General features: G+C 40.0%; 1 protein-coding gene across 1 annotated transcript in view; it reads right to left on the bottom strand.

Moving 5' to 3' along the window:
• SNTG2 (syntrophin gamma 2) overlaps positions 1–17,861 on the bottom strand; it is a 290,940-nt gene extending 273,079 nt beyond the window's left edge. Inside the window, exon 1 of the mRNA XM_063125821.1 lies at positions 17,777–17,861. Within this exon, the coding sequence (XP_062981891.1) occupies positions 17,777–17,848 (72 nt within the window). The 5' untranslated portion in view covers positions 17,849–17,861. The remainder of the gene's footprint in view (positions 1–17,776) is intronic.
• Between the last annotated feature and the right edge of the window lie 515 nt (positions 17,862–18,376).

Below are 18,376 nucleotides of genomic sequence, written 5' to 3'. Positions count from 1 at the left end.
CATAGCATAAGATGCTGTCTAAAGCAACTTCCACAGTCTCCACCCCTCCCCACCTCCAGGAACGTCCCCTTTTCACCCTTTCCACACTCGGTTTTATGAACATGGAGAGGATATTTTATTGAATTTTAGTGTAGTTTTGTTTTAATTTTTTAATCAACTTGGTATGCATCAAATATGCAATTCTATACTTTACAAGCTGTGCATGGCACACCTAACATGTACTACAGGCCACCAGGTGCTTGCCCCCGAAAAGTCACCTGATGGGCTGTAATATATAGCTCGTATGCTATACCCATTAGGGATGGCAAATATGTCTATTTCCATTCAGTATCATTTTCACATGCTTTAACCCATACTTCCATTCCATTTCCAATTAATATTCAAATTTTAAAAATTCTCTCAAAATATGAGCTAACTTCCTTTTGTGCACATTAGTCCAAGATGTCTTTTCATATAGCAATTCAGAAAGATTGAATTCTTCAAGCATCCCTACATGATGCGCAGGCCATATGGTATATATCACACACACATATACACAAGGCCCATGTATATGCACAAAAGCACACACGTGAGACCTGTAGCAAAATGTTGCATTATGAAGTGTTCCTGTTCAGGATTCCAGCCAGCCAGCCAGCCATTTTTCCAGGATATGCCATTCCATCACCCCTCACCGCACTTTTCCTTCTCAACAGTCAGCATACTGGCTCCACTGAGCATGGTCATTCCTCCCTGGACATATTTAGGGTTTCCAACCCATCCCCAAACCAACATTTAGGGTTTTCCCCACCCCTGAAGGTTTTCTGTACTTCAGCAAACCTTGGAGTTACTTGAAGTCTGCTAATACCTCCCTCTTGTGCCTGGATGGTGATGTTTTGTCTACATAGGGATTCATTCAGAGAACGAGTTTGCTATTAGTATGTGGGATGATGAGTAAAGCAGCTGTGCAAATGGTTGTCTTCTTCAGAAAACTATGATTCCCTAAAGCTGGCATATTTACTCTTAAGTGCAATGACAGCAATCCTAGTCCTTGCTGTGCTAAGACAGGCACTTATATAAATGGGGATATGTATAGATGTCAGAGCCAATGTGAGTGGACAACTTGTCCCACCTGACAGTGCTCTGGCTGAACCCCAATAGCTAGCACAGCTGTATCCAGTGATGGCACTGGGTCAGTCCCACCTGTTTGTTTAGCAAATTACAAAGTATGTTGTATAAAAATTCTCACTTGCGCCCTGAATACATGATTTTCTTTTGTTTCATCTGCTTTGTGACCATACGCGCCATATTCTATACAGAAAAGAGAAACTGAGTAGTCAAACGTTACTGGCAAATTGCCATATAGTTGTTCAGAAAAGCATATTACCTGTGAGAAACTCAAGGGATCCTAGTCAGCATCACTCCAATATCGTATGAAACAACTGTGAGTTTTTCTATTGATTTTCCTGCCCAGAAACTTTTCTACCTAAATGTTACAAATGCATTTTTGTCCCCACTACAATCCAAGCTTCACAAGGAGATGATAAATGAGGTAATATCGATTAGATTGTGCTAAAGAGCCCCTGCATTTCAAGGTTATATCCTTTTGAGAGTTAGTAAATCTCATTATAGAAATCTGCCTGCTGACATATATGAATAAGAGAGTGGCAGAAGAATTCCAGCATGATAGCATCCTCTGCATAGTCATGCTGTTTTTGAGATGGAAAGTTCAGCACAATACAGATGCAGAAGTTGAAACCATGGAGGCAACCTGTCAGTTTTTTAACAACTAAACATTCCTCAATACCCATATACGGCCTTACACAAAAACAGAACATTCTTTGTCACTTGTCTGTTTTCATTTTCCCACTGAAGTATCCATTCTCTCTTTCTGTGGATGACTATAAAGACAAATTTTTAAGCTGTCACCTTGCAATAAAATGTGGCAGCAATATAAACTGCCCATTGCAGAGTAATCTCTTGAAAAGAGCTTTTGCATTCATCAAATAAATAAAACAAAACACCCTGAACTTTAACCCAATGGATTTTATTGTGCAGAATGCTCATCCAGGTATATATATAAAAACAAGTGAACTACTTTCATTGGGATAAGTGTAATCACTGCTACAGTTCGACATGGGGAAAAGACAAAGAAAAAAGGACCATAAATATAAAATATTTTTGAAAGCTTCTTTGGAATAAATATTTTTTAATTTTAAAATTTGTTTTTATAAATTGTATAGATAAGCAAGTACTTTAAAAGTGCAAATTAGGGTTTTAAAATGGGATTGGACAAATTCACCGAAGATAAGGCTATCAATGGCTTCTAGCTTGATAGCTATAAACCATCTCCAGTGTCAGAGGCAGTAAGCCTGTATACACTGGTTGCAGGTGCACACTATGAGAAATTGGTCTTGGTTCCATATAATATAGTGAGATTGCTCATATGTAATTTTGTGTTTTCTCGAACAAAAAACACTTTGCCCCAACTGTCTTACTCACAATAAGGCTTCAAGACTGGAAGCAACCCTTGCCAGGTATTATTATTATTATTTTGAGATGCCAGAGACTGGGTCCACATGCCACGATAAGCCATGCAAGTTTATAAGCTACTCACAGTAACTTATAAACCATCAGTTTATAGGGTCATTTGGGGATGCTTTTCCCAAACCAGTATGGCTTATTAAGCCAAAATAAATCACCCTGATAAGGCAGAATCTGCAGTGAAGTTTATTTAGACTGTGTTGGCTTATTGTGTGGTCTGGCGTTCCACATTGGGTTAAAGAGAGTTTTTAATAGCACCTACAGAGTCCCTTGGCAAGAGCACTTAAAATTACCAATGAGAAAAGCTCTAAACCACCCCTGAAACACCAACGTAGTTCAAACCAAAAATTAAAAGAACAGCATTATATAGCTCTAAATGCCCGATATCTAGTGTGGCCTTGTGAAGCAGTGAAACAGTTCTACTGCCCTATGGTGGGAACCCAAAATAAAAAGCAGCAGAGTGCTGAAGCCCAAAATGCACAATTGCAATTTAGTGCTACTTCACTAGCAGGGTGCCTCTCCCCTAGGGGAAGCTATGTAACACATTTTGTCCCAATCCTACAAACCTCCAAAGGTTTATTTGTGCTATTCCCCTTTTTGTTGCACTTTTGAGTTTTCACTCCTTTGAGTGTAACCGTGCAGGGTTTACTGCAAGGGTTTACTGCCACCACCTGCTAAGCAGAAAGACTGTAGAGGGAGGAGCAAGGGCAAGGAAAATAAGCTATGCACGTGTGGAGGATACAGTAGCTTATAAACTGTGATTAACTTATAAACCACCATGTTGTAAAGTGATGTATGAATCCAGCCAGAGTTTGTCCTGTTTACCCACATTTTTGCATGGCATTTATAGTGCAATTCTATATATGCTTACTCAGAGGTATGCTACATTTTATCCAATAAGTTTTACTCCCAGGGAAACATATTTAAAATGCAGCCTTAAGGTCATTTTTAAAATGTATTTTACTGCGAATTTCCTAATGTTTTAATTAATTCATTTTTTGGAGGCAATGTTTGTTACTTTAAAAAAAAACACCTCCATCCGTTAGCTTTCCCACACACCCACTCGTTACTTGAACATCTTGTTTATTTCTAAGCCACACAAGGCAATAGCCAAGTTTCCCCTATTTATTCTGTGCTTTTTTCCTAGCTAATTTGTAATTTTTATTCTGTCTCTTGCTCTGTTGTCCTGTTGCTTTGTGAGTGTTTGCAGGAGGGTCAAGTGTCATGCTATAGTTACACTTGGAAATTGGGGTTTAGCTTGCAGAACTTGTTCGGTGACCTTTTGGCCTTACTTTTACATTTGGTTGGGAGAGTGGCTCTATGAAGAAGAAATAGATGACTATTCCTCCATTTCCTGACCTTCCATTTAAATGGGCAGTTATTTGGAAGAAAAAAATGGTTATTTCCAATGCACATCCACACATCAGTGCTGCTGAAACCCTGCAGATACACACTTGTGTACACTAGAGACAATTTAATATTCATGGCAATGTTGTGGTTGCAAATATTCCTTCTTAAGTATGGTCCCAATATTGAACAGTGTGTGCTGTTACCAATTAGAGAAATGGCCATAAACCTTCAAAAAACACTAGGCTTCCCCCTGTCCAGTTTATCAGGCTTGCCCCACTGGGCAAGTCCAACCAGCCAGTATTTCTTTTATTGCATTTTTTATACCGCCCAATAGCCGAAGCTCACTGGACAGTTCACAAAAACCTGCCACCACTTTGTTTATTTCACTTATACCCCCCTTTCTACTAAAATATGGCACTCAAGGCAACCTGTGTGCCATTCCCGAAATTAAGGCCAACACAAGCATTTGTGTAACAGCTCAACTCTGCCAATATTACACATGCCAGGCTAGAAAGAAAACTAAACTATGAAAGAAACCAGTTGTTTATTTTAGGAAGGGGGGGTCTCACATGACTAAAAGGGAGTAAGAAGATATTGCTAACATTGCATGGCTTTGCCATTCCCGATGTCCACCCATTCAATTTGGACATCTGTGGGGGCCGGAACTTACATGTATGAAGATCAAAAAACATCCCCACTGCAGATATCCATGCTCAACGTATACAATGTTGGGATGGGGTCAGTAACACTATCTGCTGCCCTTGCAATTGTGTAGAGCATCTCTCTTACAGTTAATGTGTAGTTCCTACTGTCATTTTAGAGCTCCTTTCTGGTCAGTGATGTGTATTGGGATGGTAGGGCTGTTGCATAAATATTTCGGTCGGCATTAATGTGGGGAATTATGAACGAGACTCATGTCTTCAGCAGTGGTGCCTCCCATATAGTCATTATATTGGGAAATGAAATGAGATCCAGGCTACCCATGTGAATGGGTTTCCATGGCTTCATAATTGCTGGAAATTTTACATCTCTAGGTGGCATTGCCAGGAAGACTTAGGGCATGTCTACACCAGCCCTATACTGTGCATCCAAATGCCACATATGGGATCCCGGGAGCAGGTGGGGACGATCTCTCCATTTTCCTGGAATAACCCTTAGGTGTAGAAAGGGCCTTAGTATACTTTGCTTTCCATTAATAAAGGTCTCAAGAATTCCAGAGGTTCCTAACTTCTTGATTATATTTAGGCTGGCTGGCTAAGCATTACAAAAGCCATGATTCTAAGAGACAATTAGATAGAGGTTCTTAGAACAAGAAGAACCATGAGAGATACCCATGAAGTTCTTTTAACCTGAGAACTTCAGGTTAATGTTTCGGTGTTGGACCATATTTTCTGCCAAGGTTTTAGGTTGGCAAATTCAAGTCTGTTTGTTTATTTGTTCTTTCAACCATCATGGTCATATCAACTTTACAGATGCAATTCAGGTAAGCACACAAAAATTCTATAATGCAAAGAAGTAAAATATAAAAAGATACTAAAAAGGTGTTCATTAGACGGTGCCCACAAATATGTTAAAGTTCCTTTTAATACAAAGAATTAAAGTAAAAGACACTAAGAATTTTCATTAAAAGGTCCATAAATGTATAAAAGTCAATACTACAGATATGTTAAAACTTCATGTTAAATTTTATCATTACAGTTCACCATATTGACCTCTATGAATCTTCTTCTCAACTTTTGGGCAGCCACTGTGAATCTTGCAATTCTGTCTGTCACAAATTTGAGAGCATCAGAGAGCAGATATATAACTTTAACTTCATCATCATTGTCAGATATATCCCGTAACAAATTCTAAATAAATTTTGTCCTGGGTTCAGAATACAAAGAACAATATAATAAATAGTGGTTGAGGTCCTCTACTACTTGAGCACCACATATACAGTACCTCTGTTCTATGTTTTGGGCAAATTTAAGTCACTCTCATGTGTTGCTGAACTAAAGGAGTAACCTGGAGAACAGGAAATTCCCATACTTTGCATACTGCAGAAGCTTAACCCAATTAGAATAGAAGACAAAGAGATCATGAACTTCAATTACAATAAAGTCAGTTAGCCTGGCAGACCAGCTTTTTTTCACAGCTGCCACGGGTCCCTTGCAAATGCAGATTTTCCTAGAGCAAAAATAAATAAATAGGCAAAGTATTATTATTATTATGCCATGCTAGACACATAACAGGTTATTCCCTGTGTACACTGCATTTAGGGGGTGCAGGGCTGGCTCAAAATATTGTGCTGCCTGTGGCAAATAGCTGGATCTTTCTTCAACACTGGCAATGGGACAACCCACAGAAGACAACAGGATGCAGGGCAGGCCATGGGGCCAAAAACTCTATTCACCATGTTGCTATTACTGGCCCTGAGAGGCTAGATTAGAGGAAATCCACGGAGATGCCCCTTCTTGGCTCCTAATATATTCAGGTACACATGCAGCTTCCTTGACCTCCACACATAGCAGGTAGCAGCATTATCCCCATGATTTCTAATACTGACAATATCCAGATTCTTCAATTCAGCATAAATAACCCTGTGACCACTTCAAAATTATACTTACATAATTTGTACTTCAGTTGGCATTTTACATACTTTAGAAATTCAAGTCTGTCCCTGAACCGCCCCATGAAGTAAGCTAAAAAGATTTGGAATGCAAAAGATCTAAAGGAATGTTAATATATGCAAATACATGCTTCAGAAAGAGAGAAGAAAATTTTCCATAAAGAACTTCCCACATAACTTTTTATCACATAGATAGATGAAGACATACACACACCCATCTTCAAATTACGGCCTTCCATTCCTGGCTGTTCAAGCAAATGACAAGTCTTGTGGGAATGAGAATATGTTACAATACAGTTCTTGAAATATCAAGGATTACCAAGCACAACAATTCAACCAAATCCCAAATGACCACAGTTAATGTTATTTGCTATAAGCATAAAAACTTTATTCAAAAAGACCTGATAATCCAATAACACCTCGCTTAGGAGATCCACAACTTTAAAATGATTCTGAGGTCAGTTTTTAAGAGCAATGTACATCCATGAATGAATTGTGGTATTATTGTCAAAATTCAGTTATAAATGACAAAGTTGTCCATAAATACAGCAAAATCTGATACTTCTATACAACATGGTATCCTTTTGTCTCCCATATTAGTGATCCCTTCATACCTAGATTATAGTCTAGAAGCACATTATAGTCTAGAAGCACAATCTCATGGACATTGTAACTATGGAAGTGCTCCATGTGTTGTGTAATTTGCATATAAGATATTTGTCTTTGGGGTTTTTAATTTGGTAACACTCATAACACTATGATTACTTTTTTAAAAAGGAAATATGGAAAATTATTTTTCAAAAACATACATTTAAAAAAAAAAACTACAGAAATAGGGGACAAGCAGGGTTCCTTCCAACCTCCTTGGCGTTCCACCATAGCCAGCTTTGAAACACAGGGACACCAGTTTCTGAAGAAGGTCCAAAATGCTACAAAACCTAACAGGTAGTTCTAGCATTACTGCATTATTATGATGGCCACTTACACACCACTGAAAAATACCACATCAGGAAATAAGGTATACAACACTATTTGCAAACAGACTGCTTGCAAAAGGATGTTGGTTGCAGGAGCATGGGGTGGGGGTGGGGAAGAGACAGTCTTAAAAAAGACTCAGAGATCCATCACACTAGCGATTTATCGCACACTCACTATGCCTAGTATGCGGTTTTGTAGCCCAGTGCTCACATGACATCATCCATGTCCTGAACTCATTTAGCCTCTTCCCCTCCATGTTTTGTTTCTTTTTAGAGTGAGAAAAGTCTGTTTTTTCCCTCCATGCGAAATAAATGCACTCCTCCCTCCTGTGTATCACTGTCCTTGCATTCTATCTGACCATCCCATTCTTTGTTGGGGTGTGTGTGTCTAAGGGCGGTCTTGCTAACAAAAGAGGAGGACGGGATGGTTCTTTGCTCAACCATGAAGGGGGATAGAGAGAGGTTTCATTTAACTCTATGTTCTTACTCCTGAGTAGCATGACCGGGGTACATTTTCACCTTCAAAGAAATGTGGAAAATGCACCCACCTTGCCCACAGCTCCCTCATTTTTAAAGATAAAGAGATCAATATTGGCACCGTGATAGTTCTTAAGTAGAGTTTTCAGCATGCCAAGTTTGAATCATATTGATCCATCCCTTGATTTTTTAGGAATTTGTTTTAATTTCCCCCCTTAAAACCTTTTCCTGAAAGCCCACCAGTGCGAAAGTCCATCTGTTTGCATTTGTAAAGGATCGGTTTTCCTTTATTTTGATCATGCGAAGCTGTGCATCTCCAGTTCATAAAATAGAGATCTGCTGCTCCCTTATTCAAGAGTAAATCCCATTGATTTCAACTGCATTTCCATCCAAGTCATACTAAAATCCGATGCTTACCTTTGACTAAACCCCATTGAACAAAGAGAGACTTACTTCTGAGTAAACGGTATAGAACTGACTTTTAATGGTGTGGTCACTCAGAAGCTTTTTTTTTAAAAAAAAAAAAAGTCTAAAACAGCAAACTGGAAAGAAGTGTTCTGCAGCCCTATACTTACTTCTGAGGTCTTACTTCTCAGTCAATCAGGTTAAATTGACCACACAATAGAACTCCAGCCAAATAGTCTGTCTCTCTCTCGCTCGCACGCGCACACACACACACACACACACACACTGACTTATCACACAGTCCTAGAGGATTTCTGATAGATCATGCATGTGTGAAGTAGCACTTTATAAACAAAACCAGTAAGTAGACACAATCCTATTAACATTTCTGAAATATTTACAAACACTTTTTAAAAATGTGGCCTCCTGTTGTAACCCTCAAAACATTTATGCCACAGTAACACTTTTTCTTTCATCCAGGCTTTTCCACAAGGGCATTATCACCTTGCATTGTTATAGAGACTTAGCAGGTTGCTTGAAATCAAGATTACTAAAGGCTCATTTCTGATTTCTTTCATTATTTAATCATTTTCAGCTATTCCCATTGCTTTTGCAAAGTTTCTCAATAGATTATGCTGCCTGTTTTCTGGAAGAAAAACCTATGTTACTTTTATGGCAATGAAACTATTATTTTGGAAGAAACTTCTACTTCAGATGAAAAAACAACAACTTCAATAGTACTGCAGACAGACCATTTGGAAAATAAGCATTTTACTAGATCTTTCATGACTTTAAATATTTCTAACATAGAGTTAGATATAGATTTTTCATGTTTAGAAGAGACCCACTGAAATCAATGGGGTTTAAGTTAGTCATGACTAATTTAAATCTCATTGATTTCAATCGTTCTCATATAAACTTGACTAAGTCTGGATCCAACCCATTGTCAGAGAGATATTTTCAATCAGTTTTCTCCAAGATCTTAAGAAAAGGCCTTTTAGGGATTCAACTGGCCCCTGTGCTGTACAAGTGAAGTATGGTGCTTTGCACAAATCTTTATTTATATATAAAACCAACATAGTTTGCTCATGTTGCTAGACTCAAAACATGAGCATTCATCAATAATAAGATATATAATTATAGGTTCTTTTTCCATTTTATCTTTTCAGACTGAAGTAGTATTGTGTGACATACATATTGATATCAAAGCATGTAAACTCATCTAAAATCATAGATTACATTGCTGAATGTTTTGTTGCTAAAATATTCGGCCCTCTGAATGTTAATAATTTCTTTTTAATAAACAGGCAAACCGGGAGTTCTGTGTAGAAAGAGAATTGTATTCCCAACTATAAAAGCAAATAGAATACCACCTGAAAATCAGTTAGACAATAACATAAAACCAGGAGAGACAAACACATAGCACAAGTTACTTCAAGCAGAAACTGAAAGCTTATTGAAAAGTATTTTTGATTATGGCATTAATTTCAGAATTTAATGGAGCAAGGATATGTCATTCTGTAGAAATAATGAACATCTTCAATGCATTAGTAATAAATATGTTTTTTTCATATAGCAGTAAAAAAAACCAATTTCTTCAGTCTGGGATACTACATTCTTCCTAGATAATCCATACAGGGGCAGAGCCTGCTACCAACCCTCTTAAAAACATCTTAGCTAGAGAGGGTACAGCCATCCCAAACTGAAGAAACTTGCATCCTGCTTGTCACATGGTTAAAATCATCCTTTGGATAAGGATATGAAAATTCAACCTGGAGCCCTCTGCATCATCAGAGACTGAATCAACCAAAAATGGACTGGACAGACATGTACCACACAATAAAATTTTCTCTTGGAGAGACTTGGTGGATGAATTTTGCTTCTACATTCTGTGGATTTATTTACATATGATGTTCACTTATACAATGCAGGTGAAAAGCTTTTTCACATAGATATACTCCAACATAGCATTTGGCACATTAAAAAAGTAACAGTATGAACTACATCCAATGTTACTCATGCAATGCGACTTCCCCTTCCTGTGTCCCCCCTGCTGTACCCCCCCCAAATTTGATCCATGCAGTCCCCAACCCTCTGAAGCATAGAAGAGGGGCACGTGGGAGGCTGGAGGGGGAGGGGGAACCCAGCAGTGTCCATTCTTCTGGCAGAGAGACACCATTGGATACAATCCTTTGTGTCTTTGGCTGAGAAAGCAACTACACTGGCAACCTGGAAAGGCTACATGAGAGTGGGGTTTTCAACAAGAAATGGGAAGCAGAAGATATCATAGAGCTATAAAAAGTGCAGAGAAGAGCAATTAAAATGATTAAGGGGCTAGAGTATCTACCCTACGAGGGGAGGTTACAACAGCTGGGATTGTTTAGCTTGGAAAAAAGGAGGCTAAGGGGAGACAAAATTATTCATCGTGTGAAGAATGTGGATAGGGAGACACCTTTCTCCCTCTCTCAAATTACTAGGACTGGTTGGCCACTGTGTGAACAGAGTGCTGGACAAGATGGACCCTTGGTCTGTTCCAGCATGGCTGTTATTAGGTTCTTAAGCATCATACCTGAATTAGCCCAAAGTCTCATAGGATGTCATACTTGAGTTTATGCTCGTAAACGAATATTCCAGAAGTCAATACAAGTTGCCACCAAGCAGATGGCCGACCTCTGCAGAATGCAATCTGAATTATTCTACAAAACTACTCCTTAAATGTATAGGCATGGACCACCACAATTCCTTTTCTCTAACATAAAACACCATAATTCCTTTTCTCTAGCATGAAACACCACAATAAATTTTCTTTCAGGCTGTTGAATATTACAGGACTGGTTCTCTTTTTCCATCACGTGTTTGTATATGACTTAATCTCAAAGTGGCTAATGTGTGGTGTGCATTAATGTGTGTGTTTGCTGTTAATAGATCTTGCCTTACATCAGCATGATAAACACAAACATACTGTTGAATGTAATAAAAATGAAGGGGAAAACAGCTATCAATACATGTGTAGGTCCTAAGTCTGCTATGTTTAAACCCAGATACTTAAAGTTAAGCTTTCACTTCTACTTCATAGTAAATAGTTTCTTGTGTATATATTTATTGATTAGTGCAGGGTAGGCAATGTGGTGCCAATATCCCTGGACACATTTCTTGGTGCCCTACACTTTCCAATTTTTAAAAAACTAACACATTTTCTTACCAGCAGCTAGGAGTACTGTGAAAGAGGTTTCTGTTGGTGCTGAAAACTATTGGTTCAAAGGAGTTGTTTAATATGTTGAGGCTCAGACCCCACCTTTGCCTTGCATTCAATCTTTGGGTCAGGTTCCTTGCCCTTTGCCCCGCTTCTCATGGCTACCATGTTGTGGTGGTGCCCAGGACAATTTCTCAAACTAGCAAATGTGCCCACAGCCCAAAAGGTTGCCTCCAACATAGTAGAGGGATCCAGACCCTATTGCTTGCTGCAGCTACCTGACCATATCATTTCTCCAAAATACCTTAACCCTGTATCCAGTTATCAGCAACTAAAACAGGGTGGGTTTTTTCATACTCTTGTGAGAAATACAGGCACTTTATTATTTTTGTAAAAGGTATGGGAGTGTTAACTTGCTCAGCAGGCATATGTGAACCTATTATGAAACTAATTTAAAGCTGAATTTCATAAAATAATAGCTCAGATCCTCCAACTGCTTAACCTGCACAAATTGATCTCATTTCTGTTGGGCTTGTATAAATGGTGGGGAAAAAACACATTGAGGATTTGACTGTAATGTAAATATTCATTGTTGGGGTCAGGCCAGCTACATCTCTATCTATGAGGCAGCAAGGCTGGCTGTATTTTTTTATATTTTCATTTTATTTATTATTTTATATGTCACTGTTCAATTTACCAGAATTCCCAGACTGTTCTCCAAATTACATGAATACAATAACAATTCACATAACATTAACATCAAATACAGAGAACTAGCAGTAAACTGATCAGAGACAACACCATTCCTATATCTACATCCCTGAAAGAAAACACTAACTATAGCAACCTTCACCTTTCACAAAGAAATATTCTAAATTGCCATCTATTTTCAACCCACACAATAAGCTAGCATTTGAAGACAACTGTTGCTCATATTTTTTTTTTAAGATCAGGGCTTTCAAATGTAATCCTGTGGAATAACGTGCTTTGAGCCCAAGCATAAACTACTACATTTAAGCTGCAATCTTCTACCTAATTACTTGGGAGTAAACCCTATGGAACTTAATGAATTTTACTTCTGAATAGACATGAGGGCTGCCTTCACAGCACTGAGTTGGCGCTGCCTTTCCCCCACCCCAAATTCTGTGGTTTCAATAACCCAGGCTGGCGTCATGTAATCCCCATGCCAAGGAGGGAACGCAGGGTTTCCGGTGATCATCCAGGTACTGAAGCATCCCCTCTGCCCTCTTCCTGGTTTCCAGCAACCATTCGCCAGTCACCTTCCTCCAGGACCACCCCACCAGATCAGCCATGGAGTGAGGACAGATGGCGTTAGAGCCGGGGTGATCTCACTTCTACTAAAAGTCGGGGTAAGTCCCCAACTTTTCTTCTGCACAGCTTCATAGGAAAGCCCCGTAGTGGCTGTGAATCTGCAGCCGCATCATATCAGATTCGCCGCCACAACAGGGCTTCGGGGGCAAATAGACAGCCCCATAGTGTAAAATTGCACTGCCAGGGTGGAGGAATTACATCACTTTGAATGTATGGCTGCAATATGTTTCTGTCTTATAAAAGGTCCATGTGAATACCTTTGTACCAAAAACAAAAAACAAAGGTAGCTATGTTAGCCATAAGAGAGCTTCGGCTATTGGGCGGTTTAAAAATATAATATAATAAAATAAATAAATAAATAAATAAATAAGAAAAATTCCCAAATCCATTTTATTAGTTATTCACTGAGAGTTCACTCTCTACAACTACTAAGTAAAGCTACCCAATTTGGCTTCAACTGATATCTAAAATTATCTCCAAATCAGTTACTATAAAGATTGCCTACTTTCTCTCTGTGGTCCACCAACAAAAAACTATGTGTGCTTCGCCCAGAATGGAACATTTCTGAGTAACAGCTAGATTTTATATTTTCAAAAATGAAGAATCTATCATTTCGGTTATGTAGCCACCATGGATAGGAATGGTTCACAGAAAATGCTAAGTCATGGAGCATACGACATGCTAAGCCATAATGTTTCACTCAAAATGCTTAACCACCGCGGCTTAGCATGTCATCTGAACAGCATCGCTGTCGCTGTCTCTCTCCTCCCGCACTTCATCTTTGGACTCTGAACATGCAGACACTGCCATTCCACCACCAACTCATAGTTTTTCTTTCCCCTATTTCCCACATGTGATTTTTGATACATTTCACCTGATGAAGAAACCTGAAGATCTTGAAAGCTTGCACATTTTATTGACCTTTTGGTTGGCCTAATACAGGGTATTACGCTAATACAAATTACCAGAAACAATGACTTCAGATACTGTAAACCGTTTATAAAATTGGAGGTACTATGGCTCAAGTCTTCCTAGAAACAACATCATCTGCTTTGGAAGTCTCACCCCAGTTTATAATGATTCATTGCTGAAGAAAGGATACTTTTAATTTGCTCAGAAACACTCTTTTCATACTAATGATTGGGGGGGGGGAGGGAAATATCACCGCTAATGCCCCAATGTGAAGGGTTCAATCTGCAATCTTATGCACACTTTCCTGGGAATGAGCCACATTTAATGCAGCAGGATTTGCCTTTGAGTAAACATAAATATTGCTGGATCTGCTTGTGTGAACACAACAACAACAACAAGAATTGCATGAACTGAACCTCAGCTGCTTGGTCACGTAATCCTATCTCTGCTTGTGTGAACAAAACAACAACATGAATTGCATGAACTGAACCTCAGTTGCTTGGTCACGTAATCCTATCTCAATGACATATTTCATTTCCCCTAATATGGATAGACCTCTAGAATGGGTAGATTATACTGTGGATTAACCATAGCAAAATGTGAGAAAAGGTTCTAGCAAAAGCTATAGGACTGTTCTTCATGCTAATCCATTAATATTCTACTTGATATGTGCTATGGCTGAGCCCTCATACTAAGCTATGTTCCAGAGCTAAGGCTTGAATAAAAATGAACCCAGAATACACTCTCAAGTACCAGCACTCTATTTAGGGACATTCCAAGGAAGAATATGTTTGACCTGACTGACTCTTATATAGTGTATGTGTGTGTGTGTGTGTGTGTGTGTGTGTGTGTATACATATATATATATATATATATATATATATATATATCTTCCATGAAGAATCTATCCATCAGATTTTCTGTATACAAAGATCAATAAGGAATCACTTTTAATGCAAGAGTAAAACTTCTTAGGATAATAGAATTTCAGTTAAGTATTCATGCAATAGTAAGCAAAATCCGGCTGACTTTCTTGAGCTAATCTTATTATTCTCATCACAAATATTAAGGCAAATGTTTCTATATTTATTTCCTTTTCACTATTCCCTCAACTTTATAAACTTAAAGAAGTTTACAAACAGATAGACGGATGTTTATTGCTCCCTTTAACAATAATGAAATCAGTTCCTGTCTAGATGATAGTCAAGTAGGTGGGAGTAGTATTGTTTGCAGAAAATATTAGCAAGTGAGTATAAAGAGAAGTTCACTTTTTCAAAAAGTGACAACTTTATACTTGCAAAGCTGACATGCTAAGCTGGCAATTAACTTCAAACAACAATAATTAAGACTGACAAAAGGCGTAATTACTATTATCTTCAATATCTAGTGAACATTATGCATCACATTTGCTACTAGCAACCCACAAATAACATTATCATTGAAATTGCAAAAAAATTCCAGTGACATCTAATGGGTACATATAAAGTTACTTCTAACAGACGAAACAAAGATAGAACCCTGTGGCAACACACAACTGCTTTCATAGATCTAGCCACAGAATAACCTTTAATAACCATCAGGAATATCATTTATTTATAATTTTAAATCAGTCAAAACAAGACAGTTTAAACTACTTGAGCAGATCCATACTCATTTTACTTAGTGTAGCCATATTACTTACATGTTTTATGCAAGTTCTAATTAAAAAAATTACAATGCCAAGACTTAATGAACTTCCACTATTTTTACTTTAACAATTGATCTAATAAAATATAAAGTGTTAGCATCTCTTCAATAAAGAGTACCTCCAGGTCTTTGCACGTAACTGTTTCTTTTCCCATACCCCTGCATAATTAAGATTAGTACCCACTAAATTGAGCCACCATGCAATTTCATATAAAACCTATTCTTGAGCCTAGCAGTATTTTTTACATGGCACATTGTGGGCCTGTTGTACCTCTACCTTTAAATCATATCACAGTGTTCACGACATGCAGGATTTTTCTACTGTATAGACTAATGAGTTGGGAATGTGTGGGTAGGGTCAAAGGAGGTGGTGGGACTAGGTGTGGATACTCAACCGGAAGAGCACATGCATTGCACACAGAAATGCAGTTCAAACCCTGGCTTCTCCAGTTAAAAGGGTCAGGTAGCAGGTAATGAGAGACCTGGGAAGTTGTTGCCACTCAGACCAGATAATACTGGGCTAGGGTCATCTCATTTGGTATAAGGCAACTTCCTAGATTCCTAAGAGCTACTTTTCTGTGATTTCAGAATACTTGTCCAACTACAACAGGAGTGCCACTACTTTCCAACAGTAAAAAATACTGAGAATTCCCAAAATTAAGCATTGCAGCTTAGTTCAAGCCAGTGATATAGATCATAGCCACAATCCAGTGTATAGTTGTGTACTATTTATTGATTTCCCATTGAAATCAATAGACTTAATAGCATCTAACGACGCTATTATATACCTCTATGTATCTATGGTTTCTCCCCAACCTCCCCACATCTATGTACTGCTTGAAATCTCAACCTTCCACTTGAGTGGGAGAGTTGTATCATTTTTTTTAAAGAGCAGGGGGGAATGGGAAAGAGAATTCATCAACAATTTGTCTTCAATGTGAGCTCTTTTAAAAGTCTGAAATGCAACAGATTAAACAGAAAAGTAACACCACTTAACAAAAAAAAAGCATCCCTCTCTTCCACCCACTTAATCTCCCCACTACTGTTTTTTTATTATCATTTAGAGAAGCTGCAAATCCAGCGAAAGAACTCTGAGAGTTGAAGGAAGCAGAGAGCTAAAAATGATTGCCTTTCAACTGATCTAGTGGTTTAGGGTTTTTCGTTGATTTTATAAAAAATATGAACCAGCTTGCTCGGGCTGCAACCCTAAACACACTTACTAGCGAGCAGATGTCACTGAAGTTAGTGGGAGTGACTTCTGACTAACAGTGCAATCCTATACATGACTACTAAGAAGTACGTCCCACTGAGTTCAATGCGAGTGTACAGGATCACGACCTAAATATGTATAGGTTGTGCTGCAAACATGCAATGGCTCAAGCTGGGTTTTGAAGACGGCCACCTCCCCGCCTGCCTGCCCCCGCCTTCCGCCTCGTGGGAGAAAAGCAGCTGGGGAGGTGGAGCAGAAAAACGATCAGAAGTGTGTGTGTGGGGGGGGGGGGGAGGAATGGTTACACAATCCCTCTCCCAACTCCTTTCAAACTCGCAACCTCCTTCGGAAATGGCCTTGGCGACATGAAACAAATACACGCAACTGCAGGTCAGGTCCTACTGAAACTCCACACGCAAACCTTCGAGAAAGAGGACCGTTTTCCAAGGCGGTAACTTTTTCTTTAGACGTAACTCTCTCTCCTTCCTCTCTCTTGTTGAAAGGAACCAAAATTTAGGTCGCTGCTCTCAGCTCCCTACACCCCAACAGGACGCTTTCCTTCCTCTGAACGTGGGGACGGGGTGGTGGATTGTAGCCATTATTATTCCTGCCATTGCAATGATGGGACTCGTTAGACTAACCTTGGATGCAACCCTTTAACCCCAACCCTAACATTACTAGGCTATACATTTCTACTACCTCGTATACTTCTACTGGGAAGTAATGGAGTTCAATGGGGCTTACTCCCAGGTAAGTTTGTAAATCATCATCATAGCTGGCTCTCCGCACCCTTCTCGCGCACAACTTTGAGAGGTTCCCTTCAAGTTCCATGAATAATATGTACAACGCTTCGGCCACACGCGCAGCCAAGGAATGAGAGAACCGAGACGAGACCCGCGGCTGCCCAAACGCGAGGCGAAGTGCGAACGAGCTCGCTCGCCGCCGGGCTTTGCGCGCCAAAAGCTGCCGCGGGAGAACTGAGGCCAGGCGGGGGTGGGTTGTGGGGGGAGAGAGGGGGGGAGGCAGGGAGGAGGAGGCGGGAGCGGGGTAGGAGGCGCGAGGCTGGGACGCGGAAGGGATTAGAAAGACAGCGGGGTACTTGCCCAGGTGGGGACGAGGAGGCTGTCCGGGCGCTCCAGCTGTGCTGGAGGAGACGGCTTCCCCGCCACATTCATTTCCTCCCATGCAGTTAGATTAGTCCTTTCTGAACAGCAGACTCAGCGAGGCTCGCGCCAGGCATCTCATCCCCGAGAACACGCGCACGCACTCCTTAGCGGCTCGGCGGCGGCGACTCAGGAGGAGCAAAAGCCACGGGAAGAGCGAGCCGGGAGGAGTAGAGGAAAAGGCGGGCGCCGCCACAGAGCGCTCAGTCGAGGGGGTCGCGGCGGCGGCGGCGGCGGCTCTCCAGCCCCTCTGCTCCGCTCTGCGCCTTCTTCGCTAACTGAAAAGGGGAGAGGAGGAAAGGAGGCGCGGGAACACAAGACGGTGTTGACACGGGCTCAGGGTTGCCTTTGGCCGCTGTTAGTCCGTCCACACTAGTAACGCGTGAGGGAAGCGAGGGTCTGCGGACCTCCTTATTTAACTTCGGCTCTCTCTTTCGCTCTCCTCCTTCGGGAGGACACAGCAGCTCCTTTCCTTTTCTAGCCAGATACTGGCAGCTGGATTGCGCGCGCTCCCGCGCGCTTTCCTTCCCTGTTGGGGGT

Source organism: Elgaria multicarinata, chromosome 4 (genome assembly GCF_023053635.1).
Source record: "Elgaria multicarinata webbii isolate HBS135686 ecotype San Diego chromosome 4, rElgMul1.1.pri, whole genome shotgun sequence".
In the NCBI taxonomy this organism is placed as follows: Eukaryota; Metazoa; Chordata; class Lepidosauria; order Squamata; family Anguidae; genus Elgaria; species Elgaria multicarinata.
The sequence above is the reverse complement of the archived record's forward strand: the minus strand, read 5'-3'. Positions and strand labels throughout refer to the sequence as shown.